The sequence below is a fragment of the Balaenoptera ricei genome, chromosome 13, assembly GCF_028023285.1.
Source record: "Balaenoptera ricei isolate mBalRic1 chromosome 13, mBalRic1.hap2, whole genome shotgun sequence".
NCBI lineage: Eukaryota > Metazoa > Chordata > Mammalia > Artiodactyla > Balaenopteridae > Balaenoptera > Balaenoptera ricei.
In genome coordinates this window covers 49,949,549-49,973,046 of record NC_082651.1, presented here as the reverse complement: position 1 = coordinate 49,973,046, position 23,498 = coordinate 49,949,549, and the positions used below count along the sequence as shown (strand labels likewise).

The 23,498-nt window shown below is 46.6% G+C and overlaps 2 protein-coding genes and 1 pseudogene across 7 annotated transcripts in view; all 3 read left to right on the top strand.

Annotated features, from left to right (window-relative positions):
• The first annotated feature begins 225 nt into the window (after positions 1–225).
• B3GNT2 (UDP-GlcNAc:betaGal beta-1,3-N-acetylglucosaminyltransferase 2) overlaps positions 226–23,498 on the top strand; it is a 178,736-nt gene continuing 155,463 nt past the window's right edge. For all 6 annotated transcript variants that reach the window (XR_009506550.1, XR_009506553.1, XR_009506549.1 and 3 more), the window contains exon 1: positions 226–504. The gene's annotated coding sequence lies outside the window, so the exon portion shown is untranslated. The remainder of the gene's footprint in view (positions 505–23,498) is intronic.
• On the top strand, positions 13,333–13,709 carry LOC132376877 (protein preY, mitochondrial-like; annotated as a pseudogene).
• Positions 13,715–14,117, top strand: LOC132376878 (phosphatidylinositol N-acetylglucosaminyltransferase subunit Y-like). Its single transcript, XM_059942773.1, has one exon. The coding sequence runs from the start codon at positions 13,764–13,766 to the stop codon at positions 13,977–13,979; it is 216 nt and encodes a 71-aa protein (XP_059798756.1). The 5' UTR covers positions 13,715–13,763; the 3' UTR covers positions 13,980–14,117.

The following is a 23,498-nucleotide window of genomic DNA, read 5'->3' as shown; positions in this document are numbered from 1 at the left end:
CAGTTTAAGCCTTTGCTTTCCAGGTGAGGGCCCGGAGGGTCCCCGGATGCCAGGAGGAATACCAGCCTGGGCGGGTCTCGCGCGCCCACCGCCCGACCAACTGGAGCTGTGCCTTCCCCAAACTTGGGGCGCGGGGCGGCGGGCCGGGCGGGGCGGTGACGTGAGGGGCGGTGCCGGGCCTGATTGGCCCGTGGGGCGGGGGCGGGACCAGGACCGGGCCGGGGAGCCCCGAGGCGGCGACGGCGGCGCCGGGAGCCGGAGCCGAAGCCGGGAGTGAGGCGCAGCGGCCGCGGCGGCAACAAGTGCCGGAGCTGAGCCGAGCCGGGGCCAAGCCGAGGCGGAGCCGTCCCGCCGCGGACACCACCCGGCCGCCCATCGCGGGCGCAACGCATGGAGCGAGAGCGGCGGCGGTCGCCGGGCTGAGCCGCGCGGAGCGGCCGGGACGTGGATGCAGCCGCGATCTCCCGCCCCCGCCCCGCTGAGCAGGAGCTGCTCCCGGACAAGGTAGGGCCGGGCGGGTGTGCACTCCCGCCGCCTCCCTCCTCCCCAGGCCAGCTCTGCGCCCTCCTAGCTCTCTGGTCCCTGGCTCCCCCTCCTCTGGCCCATCCTCTCTCCCTCCACAGCCCAGTTCCTCGCCGGTTCCGGCTTCGTACTGGCGCCCCAGAGCAGGAAACAGTCTCTAGGTGGCTCCTGCGGCGTTTAGGCGTCCCGGTCCTCCCCCTCGGCCCCCCGCCACCTTCCTTACCCTAGAGGAAGAGGATAACGCAACCCGCGGCAGCCTGTCTTTTGAGCTTCCTGCCCCACTCCACCCCCAACCCCGGGACCCGGGAACATCTCCGCCTCTCCGCTGCACCCCAACTTCCGGGGGAGCGCGCGACGGGGTGATGCAGGCGTTGGGAAGGGGCGTCTGAGGCCTGGCGTCCTCATCTGGGTTGCACAGGCGTTTTGGGGAGGGGGCCCTGCTGGATTTCGCGCTACACCCCCGCACCCCACCCTCGCACTGCGCTGCCTCCCGTGCCGCATGGGGAGATCAGGTGTTCTGTGAGCTACAGGGCCGCCAGCAGTCGCTCCCCAGCCCCATCCGCCGGCCACTGCCACCTCAGGGTCCCAAAAGGCTGGTTTCTGTGAAACTTAGGAAGAACCTTTTGCTTTGACCTCTACAAAAATATTCCACACCGCCCGCGTTGAATGATTAACCCGGCTACTTGACCGAAACCTGGGGAGGGGGAGGGGTGGGTGCTGCGGGAGCGTGTCTAGCCGGCCTCTGCGAAACACCTGGAGTGGAGCGTGGACGTGGGGCTGCTCGGGGCGGACTACTCGAGGGCTGCGGGCGCGGGTCCTGACGGCTGCCCCGGGACGGCAGGCGGACCCTTCTGGAGGCAATAAAACTGAGTCACCTTAATTTCTAGGCCACAGTGCTTTCCACTTAGGGCTGGGGAGCCCCAGAACCCACTGGCTCCCCATCAAGTGGGGAGGAGCAGCCGAGATACTCCCCACAAGTGTCACAGCGTGAAAGCTCATCTCTGAAAATAATATATACGTTTTAAACCTGGGTTGTCGAGGAGGCTCCCTCTCCTTCTTAAAAGGTAGGGGTGGTATGTTTGTCTTTGCTCCCCTGCCCCCCATGGTCTCCTGAACTTCCCCAACTTCGTAGAACGGTAGTTTGGAACAATTATACCATATTCTCTTGCCGCTCCCTTGTTGGAGCCTTGCTGTAGATTTCAGATTGCAAAGCCAGTTGGTGAATATGGGCTTCTACTTGTCATAACAGATCCTTCCAGTGTAATTTTGCTCCCGGGAGGTAATAGGATGGTTAAAGAGGTGGCCGACAGGGCCAAGAATGGGACTAGGAAGGCGGAGACCCAGCCCAGTCCTAGGGCTCTCAACCCGAGCCATTGCGTGGTCTCCCCCATGTGTTATCTGACAGCTGCCCCAGAGGGAGGATAGGGCTGGGCGGTCACTTCTTCCCATTGCCCTAGTTCCCTCTTCTGTTTCTTTTCATTTATATATTTTAAAATTTTATTTATTTATTTATATTTTTGGCTGCGTTGGGTCTTTGTTGGGGTGCGCCGGCTTCACATTGAGATGACTTCTCTTGTTTCGGAGCACGAGCTCTAGGCTCGCGGGCTCAGTTGTTGTGGCACGTGGGCTCAGTAGTTGTGGCTCGTGGACTCTAGAGCGCAGGCTCAGTAGTTGTGGCGCACGGGCTTAGTTGCTCCGCGGCATGTGGGATCCTTCCGGACCAGGGCTCGAACCGAAGTTCCCCGCACTGGCAGGCGGACTCCCAACCACTGCGCCACGAGGGAAGTCCTTTTTGTTTTTTTTGAATAGAGGTTATTAAGACTGGTGGAATTTGGGAGAATGTTACAGAGTCCCTGTGCTCTTAAACCAGATTGGATTTTAAGACCAGGGAAGTTCGGGAGCCCTATAGCACTCTACTTGAGTAAACCTTTTCCTACTGCCAAGCCTTTACAAATGTCTTTCCCTTTAGATCTGCCATTCGGAAGTACTTTTTCAGTTTGGGATACTGCTTTTTCCCTTGGGAATCTTCCTGCAGTAGGGGCTCACTGCTCTTCATTTAGTTTTTGTGCAGATGGCATGTGTATGATGGCAGGCCTAATTCTCCATAAGAGTTCTGAGTTCCCACCTTCACTGTTCACTGGTCTTGATTCCGCCACATACTGTTCTGTGACCTTGGACAAGTTGTTTATCATCCCTGCCTCATTTTCCATGTCTGGTTTTGGGATGGTAGTGTCTTCTCTACAGGATTGTTTTTGAGGACAAATAGGATAATGTTTGCCAAACTCCTAGCTCTGCATCATGGCGGGGGTGGGGGGGGCGGGGGTTAAGAAGTGCTTAATAAGTGATGGTCATTGTGTAATCAATATAGAAGTTCCTCCAGGCACCAACTTCCCCTTACCAAAAACAGTAACCATTTAGATTTGTTGGAGACGGAAATCAGCCAAATTTGGCAGATGGCAGATAGTTTTTAAAATCCAGGCAATGAGGTAATCTTTTGAGGAAAATAAACATAATATGCTTGTAAAAATTATGAATTGTTTTTTTTTCCTGGGTTTCCTGGATGGAGAGTTGAGTATATATAGGTGGCTTGTAATTTTGAAAATTTCCTTGTTTTTAAAAAAAACCCACAATTTAGATTTCTCTAATTCTAAGATACTAAAGGTTTGCTAAAAATAGGAAAGTGGAACTGATAATTCATGGTGGATTTTTCACTGTACAGTTTGCTCAGATGCATGGCTTAAAAAAAAAAAGAGTTACATTACGAAATGAATGAGAACCCTGAAAAGTTAATCATTTTGCTTTACCCGGTGCATTGCTGGTATAAAGCTAAGATGTTCTGGATACAAATGTGTGGGGCTTTTTCAGCTGATGCAGGGATAAGTGAATCCTTTGTTTCTCAAATTTTGAAACTGTAGGAGAGGAAAACTTTTCTCTTTTTCCCCTCCAAGTTCTTTGGCTGATCTAATAATTAAATTGACATAAGACAGATTAATTGGAGGAAAACAAATTTCATATGTACAAGGATAAAAATATGTGATTCAAAGAAGTGACCAAAGCAGGCAGCTTTCATACCTTTTAGTCAAAGAAATAAATACATTTGTGAAGAATTGACGAAACAAAGGGGTTTGGGTTTAGGGTGACTGATGAGTGAAGAAGTAACAAGGTTTGTGCAGGCTTCTCAGCGCTGAATTCCCTATCTCTGGTGATAAGAATGCCTTCTACCCTCCTGGTGCAAGGGAGGGTACCTTCCTACGGAAGATTTATCTCTTGTTTTCACGGGGACAAAGGGGGGTCAGAATGTCCTTACACTGGCTGTTTTCTCAAGTAACTTTAATTCAAAATAATCATTGTGTCAAAGTGACATATCTTGGGGTGGCATATTCTGCTTCCCTTCAAAACTTTTAAGTTTTAATGTTTTCTGACAATGCTGGGTTTTTTTGTTTTTGTTTTTGTTTTGTTTTGTTTTCCCCTCTAACCATAATTTAGGAATGCTGAACCAGGGCTGTGAATGTACTTAAAGCACACTCTGTTCTTAACATACTGGGTCAGTGCTTTTCATTCATTCTAGCTTGCTTAATAGCTACAATATTTGACTCTACTTAGGTTGTGTTTTTTTTTTTTTTTTGACAGTTTTATTGAGCAGTTTGTTAAGGACTTTAAAAATTAATAAATACAAATGGTTACTTTTATAAACATTGAAATTCTTGCATCTGGGATAATATTTGGTTATGTAATCTTGCGCATGCCCAATAGTGGTGCCTAAGTTATCAATGCTGAAAAATTCTCATAAAGGCCTTTTGGTCTTATATGCAAATGCTCAGGAGAAACTAAAATCATTTCAGTCAATTGCCTGGCACTTTTGGTGTGTACAGAATGTTAAAACATGAAGTAAACTGGGCTCTGAATTTGAAGGTTGGGTTTCTTGGCTTGCATACTCAAAAGCACCCAGTAAAGACCATACAACCAACAGGTGTGGATCCAGCTGTCCCTCCCCACTTCCCCAAAGGTGGTAAAACTGTAACTAGGTGCTTGCCAAATTTGTCTCCAAATTGTGGATGAATAAATTCTTCTCTCAGGAGAGGCAATTACCGCTTGACTAAGATGTATATGTAGTGTGGGGTGAGGCTTTGAGCGAATTGATGTAATGATTTCATCATCACCAGCTGATGATGAGGCTTTGCTAGTCTGAACAAAGCTTTGGTGGGAAGAACTTGCTACTCAATGGAGAATTTGTTATTAGGGCGTATGTGGCACAATCACCTTACTGCTGGGAAAAGTTATTTGAGTTTTCTGTTTGTTACAACTCTGCTTTGAGATTTTTACACTCACTGTGTTGCCTCTACTGTGAGATTTATGCACTTTGCCCACCAGCTTTGTCTTCTTGCCTTGTCTTAGTTTTTGTAACAAAATTCAAACTTCTTTTGAGGGTCAACATTGTTGATAAAGTTATAATGTATGTCTTGAAATATTTTATGTAGTTTTATTTAGGTACTTCCATAGATAACTCTTAAGAATTTTGTTACAACTTATTTTCTGTGCATCTATGAACATTTCTTTAGAGCAAGGTTTAAAATTATTTTTATTCTGATGTGGCTACAGACAGGAAATTCCCAGTAGCAAGGAAATTGATACTTTCTACTTTTCATTCTGTGGCATTTAAAAATAAGTTTATTGTTCAGTTGCCTTCACTCTGATGTGATTAGGATGTACTTCACTTAACCAGAATGTTTTTAAAAACTGATTATCCAAGAGAATCAATTCTAGAGTGTGGTCAGGTTCTGTCAAATAGTGGTATGATGGTTTAGTGGTTAAAGAGCATGAACTTGGAGTCAATCAAATGAGGATTTTTTTTTTTAAACTTGAGGCGTAGCATACAATAAAATGTGTAAAGTGCATTAATATTAAGCGTGCAGCTCATGAATGTGTGTCCACCACCAGATCAAGAAGAAAACGTTTTCAGTACCCCAGAAGGTCCCTGTGCCCCTTTCCAGTCAGTCTCCAGCCCCTAAAGGGAACCGTTATTCTGACTTGTTATATCATCTTAGATGTGCTGCATATCGTCATAGATTGGTTTTTCCTGTTCTTGAACTTCATGTAAGTGGCATTTCCAGAATCAAGAGTGTGTAGTCTTTTGTGAGGCAGACCTGGATTTGAGTTCCATTTTTGCCACTTACTGTGTGACGGTGGCTACTGTGTGATAAATTACTCTAAGCCTCAGTTTCCTCATTAGTGAAATAGGGGAGATAATCTAGCTCAGATTTGCTAAGAAAATTAATTTGATCCTGCACCTAAAATACCTAGCACTGTGCCTGACATACACACTGTGCCTTTGCCCCCCTTTTATTTCTTTAAAAAGATGGTAACTAAAGCAACTGTATCTTCTGTGTTTTAATATGCTATTTCACTATAAAAGTTGTGTAGGTCTTTTATTGAAAGTTAGAAGCCAAATCTTTGTTGAGTCAACACTTTTTTGATGTAGCATCAGCTTAAATAAGACATATTATTTGTTGATAGTTGATCCCCTGTTATTTTTAATTGACATTTCCTCTGTAAGTCATAAAATGACAGTCATTGAAATGTTCCATTTAGAGCTGATTGGTCACCTGTGTGATGTGAGCTAAGGTGCAGTGATGACAGCTAGTTTACACATGTTTATGAAACCCATGAAAGAGTTTAATTTAGATAAGAGGCATCAGTAAGTACCCAGGATGCCCAGAACAATGTTTTACTACTTTATGTTTTGTAAAATAATTATTTCAGAAGTGAAAACACAGGGTCAGTTGTTAATTACATGCTTCATACAACCCATTTAAAATGTTTTCAGTTTTTACAGTCTTCCTCTATAAGTGGTATTGTATATTCAGTGGTCTCATGTCTCCAGTGTATGTGGGTTTTGTTTTCTTTTTTTTAATACTTTTTATTTTTGGAACCATTTTTTAAATGTAACTTGATGGTACTATGGCATTCTTTCTAAGAGACTTTTTTCTTATGTTTATTTAGGGAAAAAAGTCAAGATAAAGTAAAAGAAAATAAAGTTAATTCCATCTCTTAATACTGTAATTACTGTTAACTGGGTTGAGATCCTTCTAGGTGCTTTTGTCTACATCTGTATACTTCTAGAATGAGACTAGGAAAAACATGTTGCCAACGCTTTAGGCAAATGTAAAGCAGATTGTATGGGCCTTCCTAGAGATACCTGGCTGAGAGGACAGAAGACTTTGAAGGTCTGGGTTCAGATCCATCCCCACATCCCTACTTGTGGCTGTACCATGGAGTCCCCAGGGGCTCCATCAGAGGGACTCCTGTCCTCCAGATTACAGTAGCCAAGGGGGAAAACCTGTCCTTGGACAACTCCGCCCACCCCTCCACCCCACAAGACCTCAAGAAGATATATAACAAAAGGGCCAATTTGTTCATTTAGCCAGCATGCGTTGATTGAGTGCTTAGTGGAAGCGTTGCACTGTGCTTGGCCCCCTGTGTATTCCTAGATGGGTCAGGCACAGTTCTTGCCGTCAAGGAGTTAGCAATCTGGTGGGAACTCTAACCAGGAACTGATGAAAGAGCGGTCTGGTAGAGGTGCAAGAAAAGTGCAGTGTTGGGGTCAGCCAGGAAAGGCTCCTGAGGAAGTTGTGTTTGGGCTTAGCCCTGATGGATGAATAAATAACTTTTAGGGGCAGAGAAAGGAGGGCAGAGGCAGTTGGGGATTGCAGGCTTGTAGCGATGTGTCAGGGGAACAGCAGGTGATCCTGTGGGTTTGGAGGGCATGGTGCTTAGGGAGGGGTAATAGGACACAGTGCAGCCTTGATGACCATGTGAAGAAGTGACACTTGATAGTTATGGAGGTGATGGGGAGCCATGGAAAGTTCTTGTGGAGAGGATGTGGTGACATATCATGGTCAGGCCTGTGTTTAGGAGGATGACTTGAGCCAGAGAGGTGGACGTGAGGTGAGTGTGATCATGGCTCCAGGTCATTTTACGGCCTCCTAACGGGGCTCTCTGCTTCCTATTTGCCCCACAGCAGTCTATTCTCAGAAAGAAGCTGGGGGGATATTTAAAAACTGAAATTGCTTTACCTACTTCTCTACTCAGAATCCTCCACTGGCCCCTAGTCTCCCTCATGGTAAAGCCAAAGTTCTCTGTCACCTGTCAGGCCCTTGGCTCAGTTCACTGCCTCTCCTACCTCGCCCCCAGCTCAAGTCTCTGCAGCCACGCTGGCCTTTGAGCTATCCAGTCTCTGGCCTTTACACTGGCTGTTCCCTCTTCCTGGAATTGTCTCGCCCCCTTCCATCCACCTTCCCTCTGAGAAGAGAGGCTTTCTCTGACTGTCCCCATCCTTATCCCCTGTACTGTGCTTTATATTTCTTCTAAGCCCTTAGCAACCTTATGATAATGGACCATATAACTTCATTCTTTGTGGTCTGTTTGAAACATTGCTTAGTTTAAGTAGGTGCTTGATATTTGTTGAATTAGGTCACTTCATCAGTCTTGCTGGGGGAAAACTGAGGGCCCAAACCAGGTCAAGGACGGTACAGGATTAAAATGGAATCTTAAAAAAGAAAAAAAAAACAATGGTTCTGAAGAACCTAGGGGCAGTACAGGAATAAAGACGCAGACGTAGAGAATGGACTTGAGGACAGGGGGAGGGGGAAGGGTAAGCTGGGACGAAGTGAGAGAGTGGCATGGACATATATACACTACCAAATGTAAGATAGCTAGCTAGTGGGAAGCAGCTGCATAGCACAAGGAGACCAGCTTGGTGCTTTGTGACCACCTAGAGGGGTGGGATAGGGAGGGTGGGAGGGAGACGCAAGAGGGAGGAGATTGGGGATATATGTATATGTATAGCTGATTCACTTTGTTATACATCAGAAACTAACACCATTGTAAAGCAATTATAGTCCAATAAAGATGTTAAAAAAAATAAAGAGGATGTGGTACATAAAAAAAATAAAGTGTATGTGTGCCTGTGTGTGTGATTTATTTGAAAGGGAGTGAGAGAGAAAAAGATAGTGGATGGGATGAGATTTGGAAACCAATTCAGGGAGGTGTGAAGGAAGTGAGCTACAGATAAGGGTACGTTGGGACATTTCTTAACCTCGGGACCCGGAGGCTGTAGTGTTGTGGAAGGAGGGTCCAGAGGACTGGAGTGTGGGGTGAAGGAAGACCCACCATAGGCTTGAACCCAGAACCGTGGAGAGTGCCCATTTTGGGGGATGGGGCCAGGAGCAAAGGCTGCCAAGATGCAAGAGAACCAGTAGAGAATTGGGGTTAGGGGATGGATGGTCTTGAACTTGGGGTGGGGGTAGGGATGGTGGCCAGCAGTGTTAGGTGCTCTGGGAAGTCAGGAGAGGCAGAGGACTGTGAAGATTCTAGAGGGGTGAAGGGGATTGGGAAGGTCAAGGCACAACAAAGGGGCGTGACAAGACATGGAACCTTTTCAAGAAGTTGTTGGAGAGGGAAAGAGCAGCCTGTGCCTGGAGCTACTGGAGAGGAAGAGCTTTGAGGTGGATGATGAAGTGGAGATCGCCGTTGATTCAGGACCCCAGGGGAGCAGCAGCAAGGGCTGTCCCAGGGGACAGTAATCTTGTGGGGGCTGGGGATTGACTTACTGAAAAGGGAAACTGGTCCATGTGGAGAACTTGAAGTAGATTTTGGTCCCTGAGCTGACATTAAATATCTTTGTAACAATGGCAACCCACTTAGCTTGTTCCCTCCTTATCCCCACCCCCTGCATAATAGGCAAAAACCTGCACAGACAAGCTCATATGTTGATTGTTTGAATCCACTGCAGTCATGAATATGGACCATATTTACGGTCCATGGACCATTAACTTGCTAAGGCTTATAATTTGTGCTTTAGAATTCTGTTGTTGTTTATTTTCTTTGAAAAGCACTTAACATCCAAGTGCTTCTTGAAGTGCTTCTTGTTTTTTGAGTCCTGATCAGGGAGTAACACAGTTGTTTAAAAAAAACAAAAACCAACTTCAAGTCTGGGTCTAGATTGTTCAGTGAAAAGCCTAGTGATGTTTTCAGAATCAAATCTATTTGTCTTAACAGTGAAAGGGTCAAAGTGGGTTTGTTACAAATACCATCCTCTATAAATATTTAACCTTTGGGACTAATGACATGTATTTTACATTTATTATTTTATGGCTAAATTTGATGCTTGTTTATAAGGAACTTATGTAGCTTTTATTCTTTAAGTAAATGAGATGCAACCCTTTTATTTTTCTTCTCCCTTCACCACAAAAGGAATTATTTCCTTCAGATGAACTTAAAATATCTCTCATGAATAATCCTATTTTTAACTGACTATTTCTGTCTTTGAATTTTTTTTCCTCAAGGTTCTGATGGATCCTCTTTAGAAAAAAAAAGCCTCCTTATAATGGAAATTTTTAATCAAGTGCAGATAACAGAGAGTGATATAATGAAGCCTCAGGTAGCCATCTCTGGTTTCAGCATGATGGCCTCTCTTTTTTTTGTCCCTGCCCCACACGTGACTAAGATGCTATGTGAGCACCACCCAGAGTGGGAGGACAAGCTCATGCTGGACCTCCAGGTGTGTGTGTGGGAGTCATCAGTGTAGAGGTGGCAGAAGTTCTGGGAGTGATTGGACCCCCCGAGGGAGGAAGGAGTGGGCACAGTGTGCAAATGACACTGAGAGACACAGAGATTGCTGTGGTCCCCGATGTTTCCAAGGAGGTGATAATCTATGATATATGAAGGTGACATTCACAGAGACACTTAAAATTAGGTGATTTAAGAAAACAAATTTAGGGTTACCAGGGGTTAAGGGGGAGGAGGGATAAATTGGGAGATTGGGATTGACATATACACACTACTATATATAAAATAGATAACAAATAAGGACCTACCGTATTGCACAGGGAACTCTACTCAATACTCTGTAATGGCTGATATGGGAAAAGAATCTAAAAAAAGAGCGGATATATGTATATGTATAACTGATTCTCTTTGCTGTACACCTGAAACGTAACACAACATTGTAAATCAACTCTACTCCGATAAAAATTTTTAAAAGTAGATAAAATTAGGTGATTTAAACTGCTTGGTAAAAGAGGCCCAATTTCTAAGCTGCTCAGCAGTGTGCTCATATATTGAGCAAACAACATGTTCTCTTTTATTTTGACAACATAAATTTTTCTTGGCAGGTGGCCAGAGAAAGCGATGTTACTATTTCATCCCTTCCTTAAATATGTAGACGTAGAACAGTTTCCCCTTTAATAGAACATTTGGACAAAAAGCCAAAATGTCACTGTTTTGAGGATGTATATTTTAAATCCATGTGATTAATTTTGATATTTAAAAAAAATCTAAGAACAGTCCTCAAGCACCCATCTGTAACTTGGTGAAATTGAACAACATTTGAGAAAGGGAGAAGAGGCAGGAAAGGAATCTGGGAGATGGAGGCTGGGAGAGAGGGGAGCCACTCTGCTTGTTTGGTACCCCATCCTGAAGTTGCCACCCCAGGGTCACTTGTCACTAGAGAGGTTGTCTTCTGGGAGGAGGATGGCCTCTGACTCTGGAGAAGAGGTGGTCTCCCAGGGGCGCGTATTTTCATCGGATACTCTGTGTGTGAAGAGCAGAGCCTGGTGGTCAGCAGTTGGGGTGCTTTCACCTCACAGTTACAGCCTGTGGGTTGGGGAGCCTCTTGGTCCTGCCTCCCTCCAGGGTGAGGAGAGTGGATCTCAGCTCACCGGGAACTGTTCGGGCTGGGAAGCATTGCTGGGGGTAGGGGGCGTCTGGGTAACTAGCTCTTGGCAGTCCTTTTGAGGGGCTTCAGTCTGGGGAGTCCCAGGTGCTAGGAGGAGAGGATTAGATACAGTGCACTAGGGGAACCGAGGGTGTCCTTATGGAGAAGGCAGTGGGATTTGAACCTGTACCTTTAAGCGTGGGGGCAGGATTGAGAAGCAAGAGAATGGATGTCTCAGGCTGGGAGAGCCAGCATGAGCGATGGTGTGAGTGAGGACAGCAGTTGTTCTTAAGGGCTCCTGGGCCCCAGGAGGGGGTTTTGAGGGTGGCATACTTAGATCTAGGATGGGGTCTTTGTGAGAGCACTTAATGAGGACAGGGTGCCAAGCGCTCTTCCATCCCGGCTGTGCCATCCATGCAGCTCTCTCTGCCTGTCTTCAAGTTTGGCAGCAGCTGAGATGGACTTGCAGGCCGGGAGCTGCCCATTTGGGTTCCCAGTTCCTGCCCCCTCCCTCCACTCTCCATCTTGGGAACCTCAGACAAGTTTCTGGAAGCAGTTCACTTATCTGTAAAATGAGGAAACCTCAGTAACCACTGTGTGTGTATTCCCTTGGGCCTTTGGCACGATTCCTGGCACATGGACAAATGTTACCGAGTCCAAGCTTGGACAGCTCGCTGCATGACGGGCCAGTAAATCGAGAGATGAATTGTTGGGGCGAGGAGTAGGGGCTATATTCGGAAAGCCAGCAGACTGAGAAGATGGTGGACTGGCGTCCAAAAGAACCATCTTTCCTGGGTTAGGATTCAGGCTGCTTTTATACTAGAAGGGGAGGGGGTGTGGCTGGTAGTTGCAGACGTCTTGGTGTCAGAATCCTTTGTTCTTGCAGCTGTCCATGTAGGTGTCTAAAGGTCATGATGCTCCTGTAAACCTCCAACAAGACAAACGTTATTCTCTGTTCTGCAGCTTTTTGTATGAATGGGAAAGTGTTATACCTTTAAAGGTCAGAGCCTTGAGAATGGACTGTCCTGTATATTGCAGGCTATAGGCAACATTCTTAGCTTGTAGCAAAAGCAATAGAACACAAAGGTTAAAGTAAAAGAAATAGATTCAATATGGAGTCAGATTTCTTCTTCCCTATTACAAAAGCAACTGGTGAATGGGTAGAGGCTGGTGTGCAGTTGTTAATTTTTCTTGCTGTAAGGAGTGTCCCTGGTACCTCCAGCCCATTTCTTCATTTCATTTCTTTTTTCCCCCTCTCTCAAGATGTCAGACCTGTTGATTCCTTTTATTTGAATACAACATTATTTACATCTCTGCACATGCCAATTCTGTACAACTCTGTGATCCTCATGCATGTTTTTGAAAGAGTGAGTCAGGCAGTTATCTCAAAGCTGCTTCTCTAAGAGACTTCAAGTGGCTAAGCAGGGAGTCCTGGCGCCCGAGGCATGGCACTTTATGCTCCTTGGTGTCCCCTTGTGTCCCCTTTGTTGTACCCTTTGTTGTACCCAAGGGCAAATGCTCTTTAAGGAAATTTGTCACTGGAAACCTTCATCCAAATAGCCAAGAAATTGAGACTTCCCAAGGCAATTTATTAAATTATTTAAGAAAAACACAATGAATGTCACTGGTATTAATGCAATCCCAACTTACAGCATGTTCAAACAATGTTTATTTTAGGAGATATATTTTTATTTTGGAAATAAATGTAAACAAACGTGAACTTTTATTTTGCAAGAGTTGATGGAGGTGCTCTCAAACCCTACGTTTCGTGGGGACAAGGATTATGAAATTTAATAGAATTGGGAAGGGCATTGGTGATTTGAAAGAGTTTGTAGAGTACCTTTCGGAAGTGACATAGGTGAATCTATGTCGGGGAAAATGACAGATTGAATTTGGCTGCCCAAGTGCTTAACATTAAAGTGATTGTTTTAAAATCTAAAAAAATTTACTTCTCTTTATGGTCATTTACTATAGGCCATGGAATTAAGTGGCGAGGAATGATGTGATTTTGAAAGTCAATCCTGAGCGCCTGCAGCGGCACGGGTGGTCACGGGCGGTCACGGGCGCGCAGGGGCTCGGTCGTGGGCTGCCAGGCCATGCTGCGCGGAGTTTGCGGCCGGCTCGCCTCAGCGCTGCGGGAGACACGCGCACAGCCGCCCGCGGTCGCCCAAAGGTGTGTGCACGCGTCGGTGTCGCGGCCGTCCCCAGAGCGAGCGGACGCGGGAACCCCGCGCCTTCGACCCAGCGCTGCTGGAGTTCCTGGTGTGCCCGCTCTCCAAGAAGCTGCTCCGATATGAAGCATCGACAAATGAATTGATTAACGAAGAGTTGGGAATAGCCTATCCAATTATTGATGGGATTCCTAATATGATACCACAGGCAGCTAGGATGACACATCAAAATAAGAAGCAAGAAGAAACGGAGCAGCATTAGATCATACTTAAAAACGACAACACACAACTGAATTTTCTAAATACCATCCACCTTTTAAAAAGTCAGAGTGGCGGGTAATAAGTGGAGGGGAAGAATGTTTCTGTCTCTTCCTACGTTGACTGTCCTTATTCCGTTGGTCTCGTTAGCAGGGCTGTTATTCTCGGCCTCCGTGGAAGAAAACTTCCCACAGGGCTGCACTAGCACAACCAGCCCGTGCTTTTACAGTCTGCTCTTGCCGATTACCATACCCGTTTATGTGTTCTTCCACCTTTGGACTTGGATGGGTATTAAACTCTTCAGGCATAATTAATACAACCAGAGCCAAGATGGTATATCCTAATGATAGGCTTGAGTGTCTGTCTCTGAAAACTCAACTACATGGAAATACTGGACACCCACTTAATGTGCAAGAAAGATGCTTTGCCTAGCTTCTGTCAGAGGTTTAGGACTGGGGAGGCTTAAGCTGCAGAGGCTTCTTTATTGTACTTTGGTTCTGCCCTTGTTTTTTGAAAGTTCTTATTTATACCTGGGGTATCAGGAGAAACATTTCAACAAAGTGTCTTGTTGGAAATTAACAGCCCCAGCCATCATCTGATGACTTTATTTCTTATCCCATTCATAATTAAAAGTTACTAATTTGAAATCTTAAACAAACAAAAAGTCAATCCTAAAACTTTGAGGAGAGTCAACTTTTGATTTTGTTAAATTAGTCTTTTTTTAAAAATAGATTTATTTATTTATTTTTGGCTGCATTGGGTCTTCATTGCTGTGCACAGACTTTCTCTAGTTGTGGCGAGCTGGGGCTACTCTTTGTTGCCGTGCGCAGGCTTCTCGTTGCAGTGGCTTCTCTTGTTGCGGCGCACGGGCTTCGTTTCTCCATGGTACGTGGGATCTTCCCAGACCAGGGCTTGAACCCATGTCCCCTGCATTGGCAGGTGGATTCTTAACCACTGCGCCACCAGGGAAGTCCCGTTAAATTAGTCTTTGAGTATTTCATGCATTTTACTGTGTAAAATGACAATAATCTCTTTTCCAGTACCTATGTGAAAATAGTCTTTCTTAATTGGTTTCACCAGCTTTTCTCTATGTGTGACTGTAGACAGAAGTAGCCCACATAGCAAGCCCCAAGTTACCTCCTCCCCGCCCCATCTCTGTCCACCAAGATTGCCAAGCCATGGCTGATGGCCTGCTTGTTTCCAGAAGCACTTATACAAACAAGGTCAGTTTGATAACTTAGTTTATGTAATATAGTTTATATTATATAATGATAACTTGGTTACTAGTCCAGTACTGTAATTTATGCTTGAGCACTTTTATTAAGTTTTAATTGCCTTCTTCCTCCTCTCCTCCCATCCCTTGGGCCTTAGTTTGTTTACAGATTTGTTTAATCATATGAGACTGTTTCCTGGGATTTTTTTAGGTGATGTCCTGCATTGAGATGACACCCAGTGATGCTGTCCTGATGGGTGAGGGTGAGGCATGGAGGGGAAAGCGCAGGAATTGGAAAAGGCTTATGACAGTTGTGAAGAGGAGTGGCCTGGCCTGACACATAGACAGCCAGGGGCCAGGGAGGGTCTCTGGGGGGCCCGGAAATGTAGTGCCTGTGTGTGTAATCATTCAACAATGATTTGTGTGGAGCAAAAGATGAAAAAGGTCAAAGAATAGAAATTTTCCTTTATTTAGTCCTCGTTCCTTTACTGCCTCTCCCCGTTTATGTCCTTCTTGTCCTCAAATGTATTGACTGTCAATATGTTGTCAGGGTGGCAGACACTAGAGAGACTGAAATGAAATTGAAATGGCCCAGCCCCTGCTCTTGATGGCCACGTGCCCTGTGGGGTGTGTAAGACTTGTTACCGAAGAGGTGTGGTAAGTCAGATAAATGTGTGTGAAGTGTTAAAGACAGCAAAAAGGAAGTAATAAAAACCAGTGTCTGGGGGTGGGGCGGGTTCAGGGTGGTGCTGCTGCAGTCGGCCTTGCTGGCCTTGTTTTTTATGTTGATGGCTCAGAATTGAAGCTCCGACTATGAGAATGCGACTTTGTCACTGATGATGGTTCTCACTGCGGGACTCCTCCCTACGCTGACCCTGGGCAAGCCTCTGTGCCTCTCTGCATCTTGGTTTCCTCTTCCGTATGTACGGGAGGTGGTTGGAGTAGATGAGCTATAAGGCCCTGGAAAAGAAATTCTTGTAGCTTCTTTTTGGTAATGAACTCGGGACATGGTCTGTGTGTGGAATGCGTGTGCATGTTCCAGAGAAAACAAGTAAAAGGGTGAGAGAAAACAGTTTGTGGCCAACACTTGCTCTTCCATCACCTTTTCTGACACGGCCAGTGTCCCTTCCTCTCAGAACCTGGAGAGCTGGGCTGCAGGCCCACTCGGATCTAACCTCTAGCAGGTGGGAGGACCATCCTGGGATCCCTTCAGCCTCAGGCTGTGGTGCCCCGGGGAAGGGAGGGGGAGAGGAGAGGCAGGGCTTTTTCTGCGTAAAAGCTCTTGCCAAAAGGGTTTGCCCAACAGGTTTGTTAGATTGGGCTGGTTGAAGCTGCAGCCATCTCTCATTCCTCAGTGTGGATTAACACCTACCACAGAGCTGCAGGGACTCCACCCGGAGCAGGGGCGGGGCCCGCCTTACCAGACCAGGACCTCTGGGCACCTTAAGACTACCCACTGGTTCCCTTCTGGAGATTCTGTCTACATTATTCCTTTCTCATGCTGCTTAAAAACAAAACGCAACTGCCTGGCTTTCTTTGAAACTGCCTACATCTTCTGGGTATCCACAGATGCAATGATTTCACTTACTAAGTAATTTTTTTTAAGTGCAACTTTATTTGAGGATTCTTGAAATCTTCTTTGAGCAACGAGGTTGTGTGGTAGAAATAGTTCAGACTTGGGGTCAGGGTCCAGGGTCCAAGTGCTGGCTCCACACAGATTAGCTTTGTGACCTCAGAGTAATTGCTTCACATTTTTGAGTTTGTAAAGATTAAATGAGGGCTTCCCTGGTGGCGCAGTGGCTTAAGAATCCGCCTGCCAATGCAGGGGACACGGGTTCGAGCCTTGGTTTGGGAAGATCCCACATGCCGCGGAGCAACTAAGCCCGTGCGCCACAACTACTGAGCCTGCGCTCTAGAGCTTGCAAGGCCACAACTACTGAGCCCTCGTGCCACAACTACTGAAGGCTGCCGCGCCTAGAGCCCGTGCTCCGCAACAAGAGAAGCCACTGCAATGAGAAGCCCGTGCATTGCAACAAAGAGTAGCCCCCCCGCCGCCACAACTAGAGAAAGCCCACACGCAGCAACGAAGACCCAGTGCGGCCAGAAATAAATTTTAAAAAGATTAAATGAGGTGAGAATATCCCGGTGTGGAAAATGGGCAAAGGGCATGAGGAGTGGGAAGTCAGGAAGGAAGCACATGAATGACGATGGGTCAGTTAAAACAAGCAGAGGTCCTTTTTTTGCGAAGATTAAAAGGAAAGACAGTGTCCACAGTCAACGTGGAGAGTGCTGTGCTCTTGGGTGTGTACAGTGAAAGGATAAATCAGTCTGGCTTTTGTTTTTGGTGGGGGATGGGTGGAATGGGGAATAATTTGATTATATTCTAAATGACTTTAAAAATGTATGTTCTCTTTGTAATTTTTCCAAAGGAAATAATAAGACAATGGACAAAGATGCACATATGAGGCTGTTCATCAGTTTTTCTTTTTCGATTATAGGGAAAATCAGAAACAACTCGTGCTTTTTTTTTTTTTTTTTTTTTTTTTTAAGTATTAGGCTGCGCGGGGTCTTAGTTGCGGCACGTGAGCTCTTAGTTGCAGCGCATGAACTCTTAGTTGTGGCATGCGAACTGTTAGTTGCGGCATGCGGAATCTAGTTCCCCAACCAGGGATCCACCCAGGCCTGCTGCATTGGGAGTGCGGAGTCTTACCCACTGGACCACCAGGGAAGTCCCCGACTCGTGGGTTAGTGATTAGTAAGCCAGGCCAAATGCCTGTACTCTGTCAGAGGTGCATTAGAGATCTGATGATAGAAGATGAACCCCTCAGATCATGCTGTCTTCCGCTTGTGAACCTAATCTGCTTTACAGAAGTTAAATCTCTGAACACAATAGCCAACTGTATTTGTAATCAACATGGACATCCAATTTGGAAGTTCTTCATTTTTCCCTATTTCATATTCTTGTGTGATTTAGTCAGTTTTCTGTTTGTTTGTTTTTTTTTTAATAGAGGGGCTGTGAAAGAAAACACATTCCTACAATCCCTCTGGCAGCAGCATTTGTTACGTTAGATGTAGGCATGGTGCACTCCCATCCCGTGGAGAGCCCTTGGGCTCAACAGCGCTCATCTGTTCTCTCCAGTGGCCTCAGCATCCATCTGCCCACAAACTGGCTGTGTTGGTCTCTGCATACAGACACCGTGTATGCCCCCCCCCCCACCTCTTGCCTGCCCTGCTTCTCCTCACATCTCTGAAATCTACCCTGTTTCAGGCCCCACTCAGGTCCCTGCCTCGTCCTCTGCTGTTGACAAATGGACTGTCTAGTATTTATTGCTTGTCTATCAATTCACTGTACAGGACCCATGTTTTATACACGTTTCCCCTAACTCCGGACTTGAGTAACGGTGTTCATGGTTGGAATATGACTTTAGGTTGGTGATATAGAGATCTCTAACTTGTATCAGTTTTTAACTATTGCCTGTCAGCTCCAAATTCACCCTTTGTTGCCTGATCTGTGAAAATGGATCAGAGCCTTCAAATATTTTTCCTCTGCCTTCTCTAAGTTGAGGGCTCTGAAGAGGATGTTGCAGAAGAAAGAGATTTTCCTTCCTGGTTCCCAGAGTCTAGAACCAGGCTTCCTGTAGAGCCTGCTGTTTTTCCTGCGGGTCTGCAGGCCACAGCTTTCTCCAGCATGTGGCTGCTGTGTCCTCTCTCCGGCTCTGGCAGCCGTGGTAGAAGGGGGAGCCTGGCCCCAGCCCAGGTCGCTGCTTCTCTTCAGCCCCGACATGTATACACACTGGGAGCCCCGTGATCCTGGCCGTCTAGTGAGCTGGCCACCTGATCTTTGTCCTGAGCAGTGGCCCTGAGCTGTTCCTGTCCGAGCCATGCACTGACGTGCTAAGCTACTGCAGAGGGAGGCCTCTCCAGTTCCTGTTCCAGCGGCAGCCGGACTCCCTGTGTGTGCACGACTCCTTCCGCACCCTCGTTCTCTCTGCACACCGTCCCAGCAGTCTGCAAGGTTTGTTTCCTGAAACCCTCCTGATGGGGACTCTTGCGTGTTCCAGGCTTTGTGCCTGCATCCCAGAGGGTTGTTCCTGCTCTCCTGGTGACCGGACCATCTCTGGCCTGGGCACCCAGGAACTGCCACCTATACCTACTTCAACAAGCTCTGAACTTTTCTTCCACGCTTGTCCTTTTTTGGGTACTTTTCATCTGGTGCAGGGCATTAGAGTTCTATTCCATCTTTATAGTTACTCAATTATTATATTTTTAAACTTCCCCTGCTTGAATTACTGTGTGGTTTCTGCCTCCTGATGGGACCCAGACTGAAATACATTCCATGTAACCCAACTAAGCAAACGGAAGGATGAATCAAAGAGAAATCTTCTAGGGATATCTCTGAGGGCTTGTTGAGAGCCTGCCAGACTATACTGGTTTGTACATAGGTCCTGGAGCTTGGAGGGGAAACACTTACCAAACCATAGCCATGTACAGGCTCTTAAGAAGGGCTTCCAGAACACGTGAAGCTCCCCAAGAAGTGACTGCCTGCATTGCAGCATTTCTTTTCTAAAACGGTTTCCCACCTAGGTAAATAGATGCCCCCAAGCTTCCAGTCTGTGCCGGGGCCTGCCTTCCTTTACGCATGTTCACCCTGCTAGCATGGCCTTGGTGGGGGTAACACTTGCTGGAGGTCCTCCCCTCACCAGGAAGGAATGTGGAGGCTTCTCTCTGTGGGGATGGGATGAAGGAGAGTTGGCTTGGGTGTGCTGCCAGAGGGGGGATGGAGCCCTCACCTAGAAGCACTGCTGAATCCCACGCTCCTGCATTCCCACACTGGAGGGCCTGGACTGCCTGTGGGAAATGAGGGGCTGGGCTGGGCTTTTCACCACAGTTTACCTCTTCAAATCTTGCCGGCACCCGCCCAGGTGAGACAGATTTCTTTAAATACATATGTGTCGTTGACAAGCACACATATAAGTGATTTTTCCTGTGTCATCTCTTTGGAGAAAGGGCACGTATATTTAATTAATCTAATTTCTACTGAACATCTGTATTCAGTGAACTTGACCAGATGACCCAAATACCTTTCTATTCAGCAAATGCTGAATGACTCTCAGATGCCATGTGCTGGGGTAATGGTGGTGCAGGGTGAAGACCTTGATCACAGAGGATGCCCTAACTCCTGGGAGGTGGGCTCTTCAAGAGTGACACTTGACCTAATTTAGGAGTAGAAGCTCTTCAGGAAGGCACGGCAGACAGAGGGCACTCCTCAGGTGGCAGAGTGAAGCTGGGATTTTTCTGGAAGAGAAAAGTGTTTGCTGTGGTTGGAGGTTCAAGTGTATATGGTGTGGAGATGGAGGATGTTGGCAGGAGCTGGCGTGCAAGGAAGCACAGATCATCATAAAGGGACCAGAAGGGCATGTGAGTGAGAAGATTGGAGGAATGAGGCTGGTATTTAGGCTGGGGCATAACCTTGGGCAGGAGAACTCGCAGAAGAGGGGAAGAAGCCATGAAGCCCTAAGCTCCAGGAATGGAGAAGAGAGGAGTTTTAGAAGACAACACAGTTACAGTTAGGCTGTGAGGGAGCCGTGCCATGTTGGTGGTGGTGACCAAACCAGGGAACAGCATGAGAAGGGAATGTATGTACAGGGGCTGAAGACTGAGTAGCTGGGGAACAGGGCATGTTTGGGAGCTGTGGGAAGTAAGGCATTGGGCTCCTGCAGTAGCCAGTGGCAGAGCCTGAATGGGATACAGGACAGGCGAGGAGGAGGGGCAAGTGATGTTACAGAGGTGGGAACACAGATGTGCTGGATGTGGAAAGCAGGGGGGAGAAGCAATTCAAGGTCCTGCTGGGGAGTGCACATGGGAAGTTGATCCATCGCCGATGGGGGACCCAGGAAGAGAAACTCCACGCGGCATTTACTATCTGGAGTTAGCTGGGTCAACTTGTGATACTTCTTCTGGAGGTAATGTTTAAGACGATGGATAGATGGGTTTCTAGAGAGAGAATATTTGTGAAAGAGGCAATGAATGACAAAACTTGAGAAGTATGCTTAGTGTTTGGAGGAGGAATCAGAACCCGTGAAGGAAAACTATTGAAAGCCCAATGCACGGTAGACAACACCCTGGTGTGGTAGGTTATATCATCCCCATTTTACAAATGAGGAAACTGGGGCTCAGAGAAGTCAAGCAACTTGCATAAGGTCACACAGCTAGTAGTAGGTAGCATAACCAGAATTTAATTCTGGGCTCTCTGACTTCAGGTACCAGACTAACTATGGCTCTGGAACATTTCCATCCTCAAAACATCTACGAGGCTTGTTTTATAATGACATAATCTTATACGATGAAGATCTAAAATTTTTACCAGTTTTACTAAAGGCAGGGGCAGGATGGCCTCTGGGAGGGTTAATTCCCTGTCATTGTTTACTACATTTTCCTCTTTCTCCTTTTCTGAAAATTCTATGCATGTTTATTTAAAGAATGAACTTAGTGATTGATTTTATTTTAAATGATAAATACCATTTGAGAAAATCAGCCACATTGGGTTTTGGGGGAACTATAATCAATGGGGACCAAAACATGTCCTATAGACACTTTGATGTACAATGTCACCTGTGGGGGCATGTAGGTAAATAGATTCATCATATGTACTTTTCCCTTTAAATTTTGAACATGAAGGGTACTGCTAATGACTATGAAACAAATTCCTTGAATTTAGCTGACAGTTGTTCTAGGACTTAACAGACCAGAAAGCAGTCAGACACATGTTCTCGCTTCATGCCAGCTTCTAGGTGAGATTGTGGGGGGAATCCTGGGGCTCCCCGGCACCAGCCCAGGCAAGAACCGAGGCCAGGCTTCTTGCTCCCATTAAGGAACGAGCTCTAGGTATGGCCCAGCTCTTCTGGTCCCACTGAGCTGCTGCACTCACACCCTTATCACCACCCCACTGTCTGCCCTGAGTGCTGGGAGGTGGCCCCCAGAACCACTTAGCTGCAAGCTGTCCCTGTCTCTTTATCTGAGCAGAATCTGGAAAAGTCTGGCAAGGACCAGGCAACAGATGTTAGAAGCCTGGGAAGTAAGGATTTAGCCACTCTCACCAGGCTTCTGGAGGGAGGATGGGGGAGGTTGGGCAGGCAGAATGACGTACACGTCCCCTGCCCCCGTGCTACGGCAGCGGGCTTGGGCTCTTTATCTCCTGGAGGATTTGTGGGTCCCGTTTGCACAGGAGAGTGAGCAGGAAGCAGGACGCCCCTGGACACGGAGGCCGCCTGCTCAGACTCCTGTGACCGAATCAGGAACTTGGATTTCTCGCCTCCAAGCCTCAGCCTGACTAGATGGGGTGGCTGGTCATTTCATTTCCTGATTACAGGAAGGTCCTGCCTTTCTTTTATCTTTCAGTTTGGTACTGGGGGTGCGGGCAGCAAAGGCAGTCCTGGGCACAGGTTTTGGACTGGGTCCGGGTGTGGTTGCTCTTCTGTCCCTGACCAGCTACTCGTGGCTGTCTGCCTAACAAGCCGGAGCCCCTTGGGGTGCAGGAGTCAGGCTCTGACTCAGAGCTTTGTGAGAATGGCCTCATTCAAATGTCTTCTGGCCAGCGCTTCGCTTTCAGAACTGGAGGGAACCTTTTAGGACCATCCTCTTCAGTGGTTCCCAGTCTAGTGTCCAGGAATGAAACACTGGGATTGTTTAGACTGCATATTGGGAAGCGAAATGACTGCAGAATAGTCATTCAGTAAATGTTACTTATGACCCTGCCCTACCTCTCATATCTGACTTTGACTGATGGTAGTTTTGAGGGTTCAGATGTATAAATATAAAGCTTTAAAAATTTTAAATAAAACAATTTTTAAAATAATCTTTTAAGAAGATTAACCATCGAAAATCAGACCATCATCCTTTTAGTTCCTTACGTCCTAAGCCTGTGCTGCACTGTTCACTTGTATCATGGTTTAAAACTCAGACGCTAGAGTTTCAGGAGGAGCCGCTTAGGTTTGAATCCTGGCTCTGCCATCTGCCTGCTGTGTGACCTTGGACAAGTTAAATCTCCTCTCTGAGTATCTGCCTCATAGCATCACTGGTGCCTGGCACATAGACAGTGGTACCTAAGTATTTATTAAAATAAAACATAAGTGTTCATATTTTACTATTATTTTGAGGAGGCCTCTCTAATAGATGGCTTCAGGCAGAGAGCACGGGCCCACGGAAAGGTGTGCAGTGATCTAGGGATGGATGTTGTGACAGAGCCTGTGCTGAACACCGCAGGGTCCAGTACAGGGCTGGAGTGTCTGGGACCGGGGGACCATGGCCCAGGCTAGTGATGTGGGGTCTAGAAATGGGGACCTGGCATTAGGATTTGTGTGTGACGTGCCCCAGCCCCCGTCCCAGGCAGTCTAGATGTGAGTGGTAGAGGCTGCTGAAGGGGGAAGATGGTGTGGCAGCATTAAAGAATATGAAAATAACTTATAATCCTACCACCCTGATTAACCCGGTTTTGTTTTTGTGTGGTATCTTATCTGGATTTTCACATAGTTTAAGCATGGCATCTGTACTATTTTATAATCCATTTTCAGCTAACACAAATTTTTGTGTGTGTGTCTCTACCTTTCTAAATATTTTAATT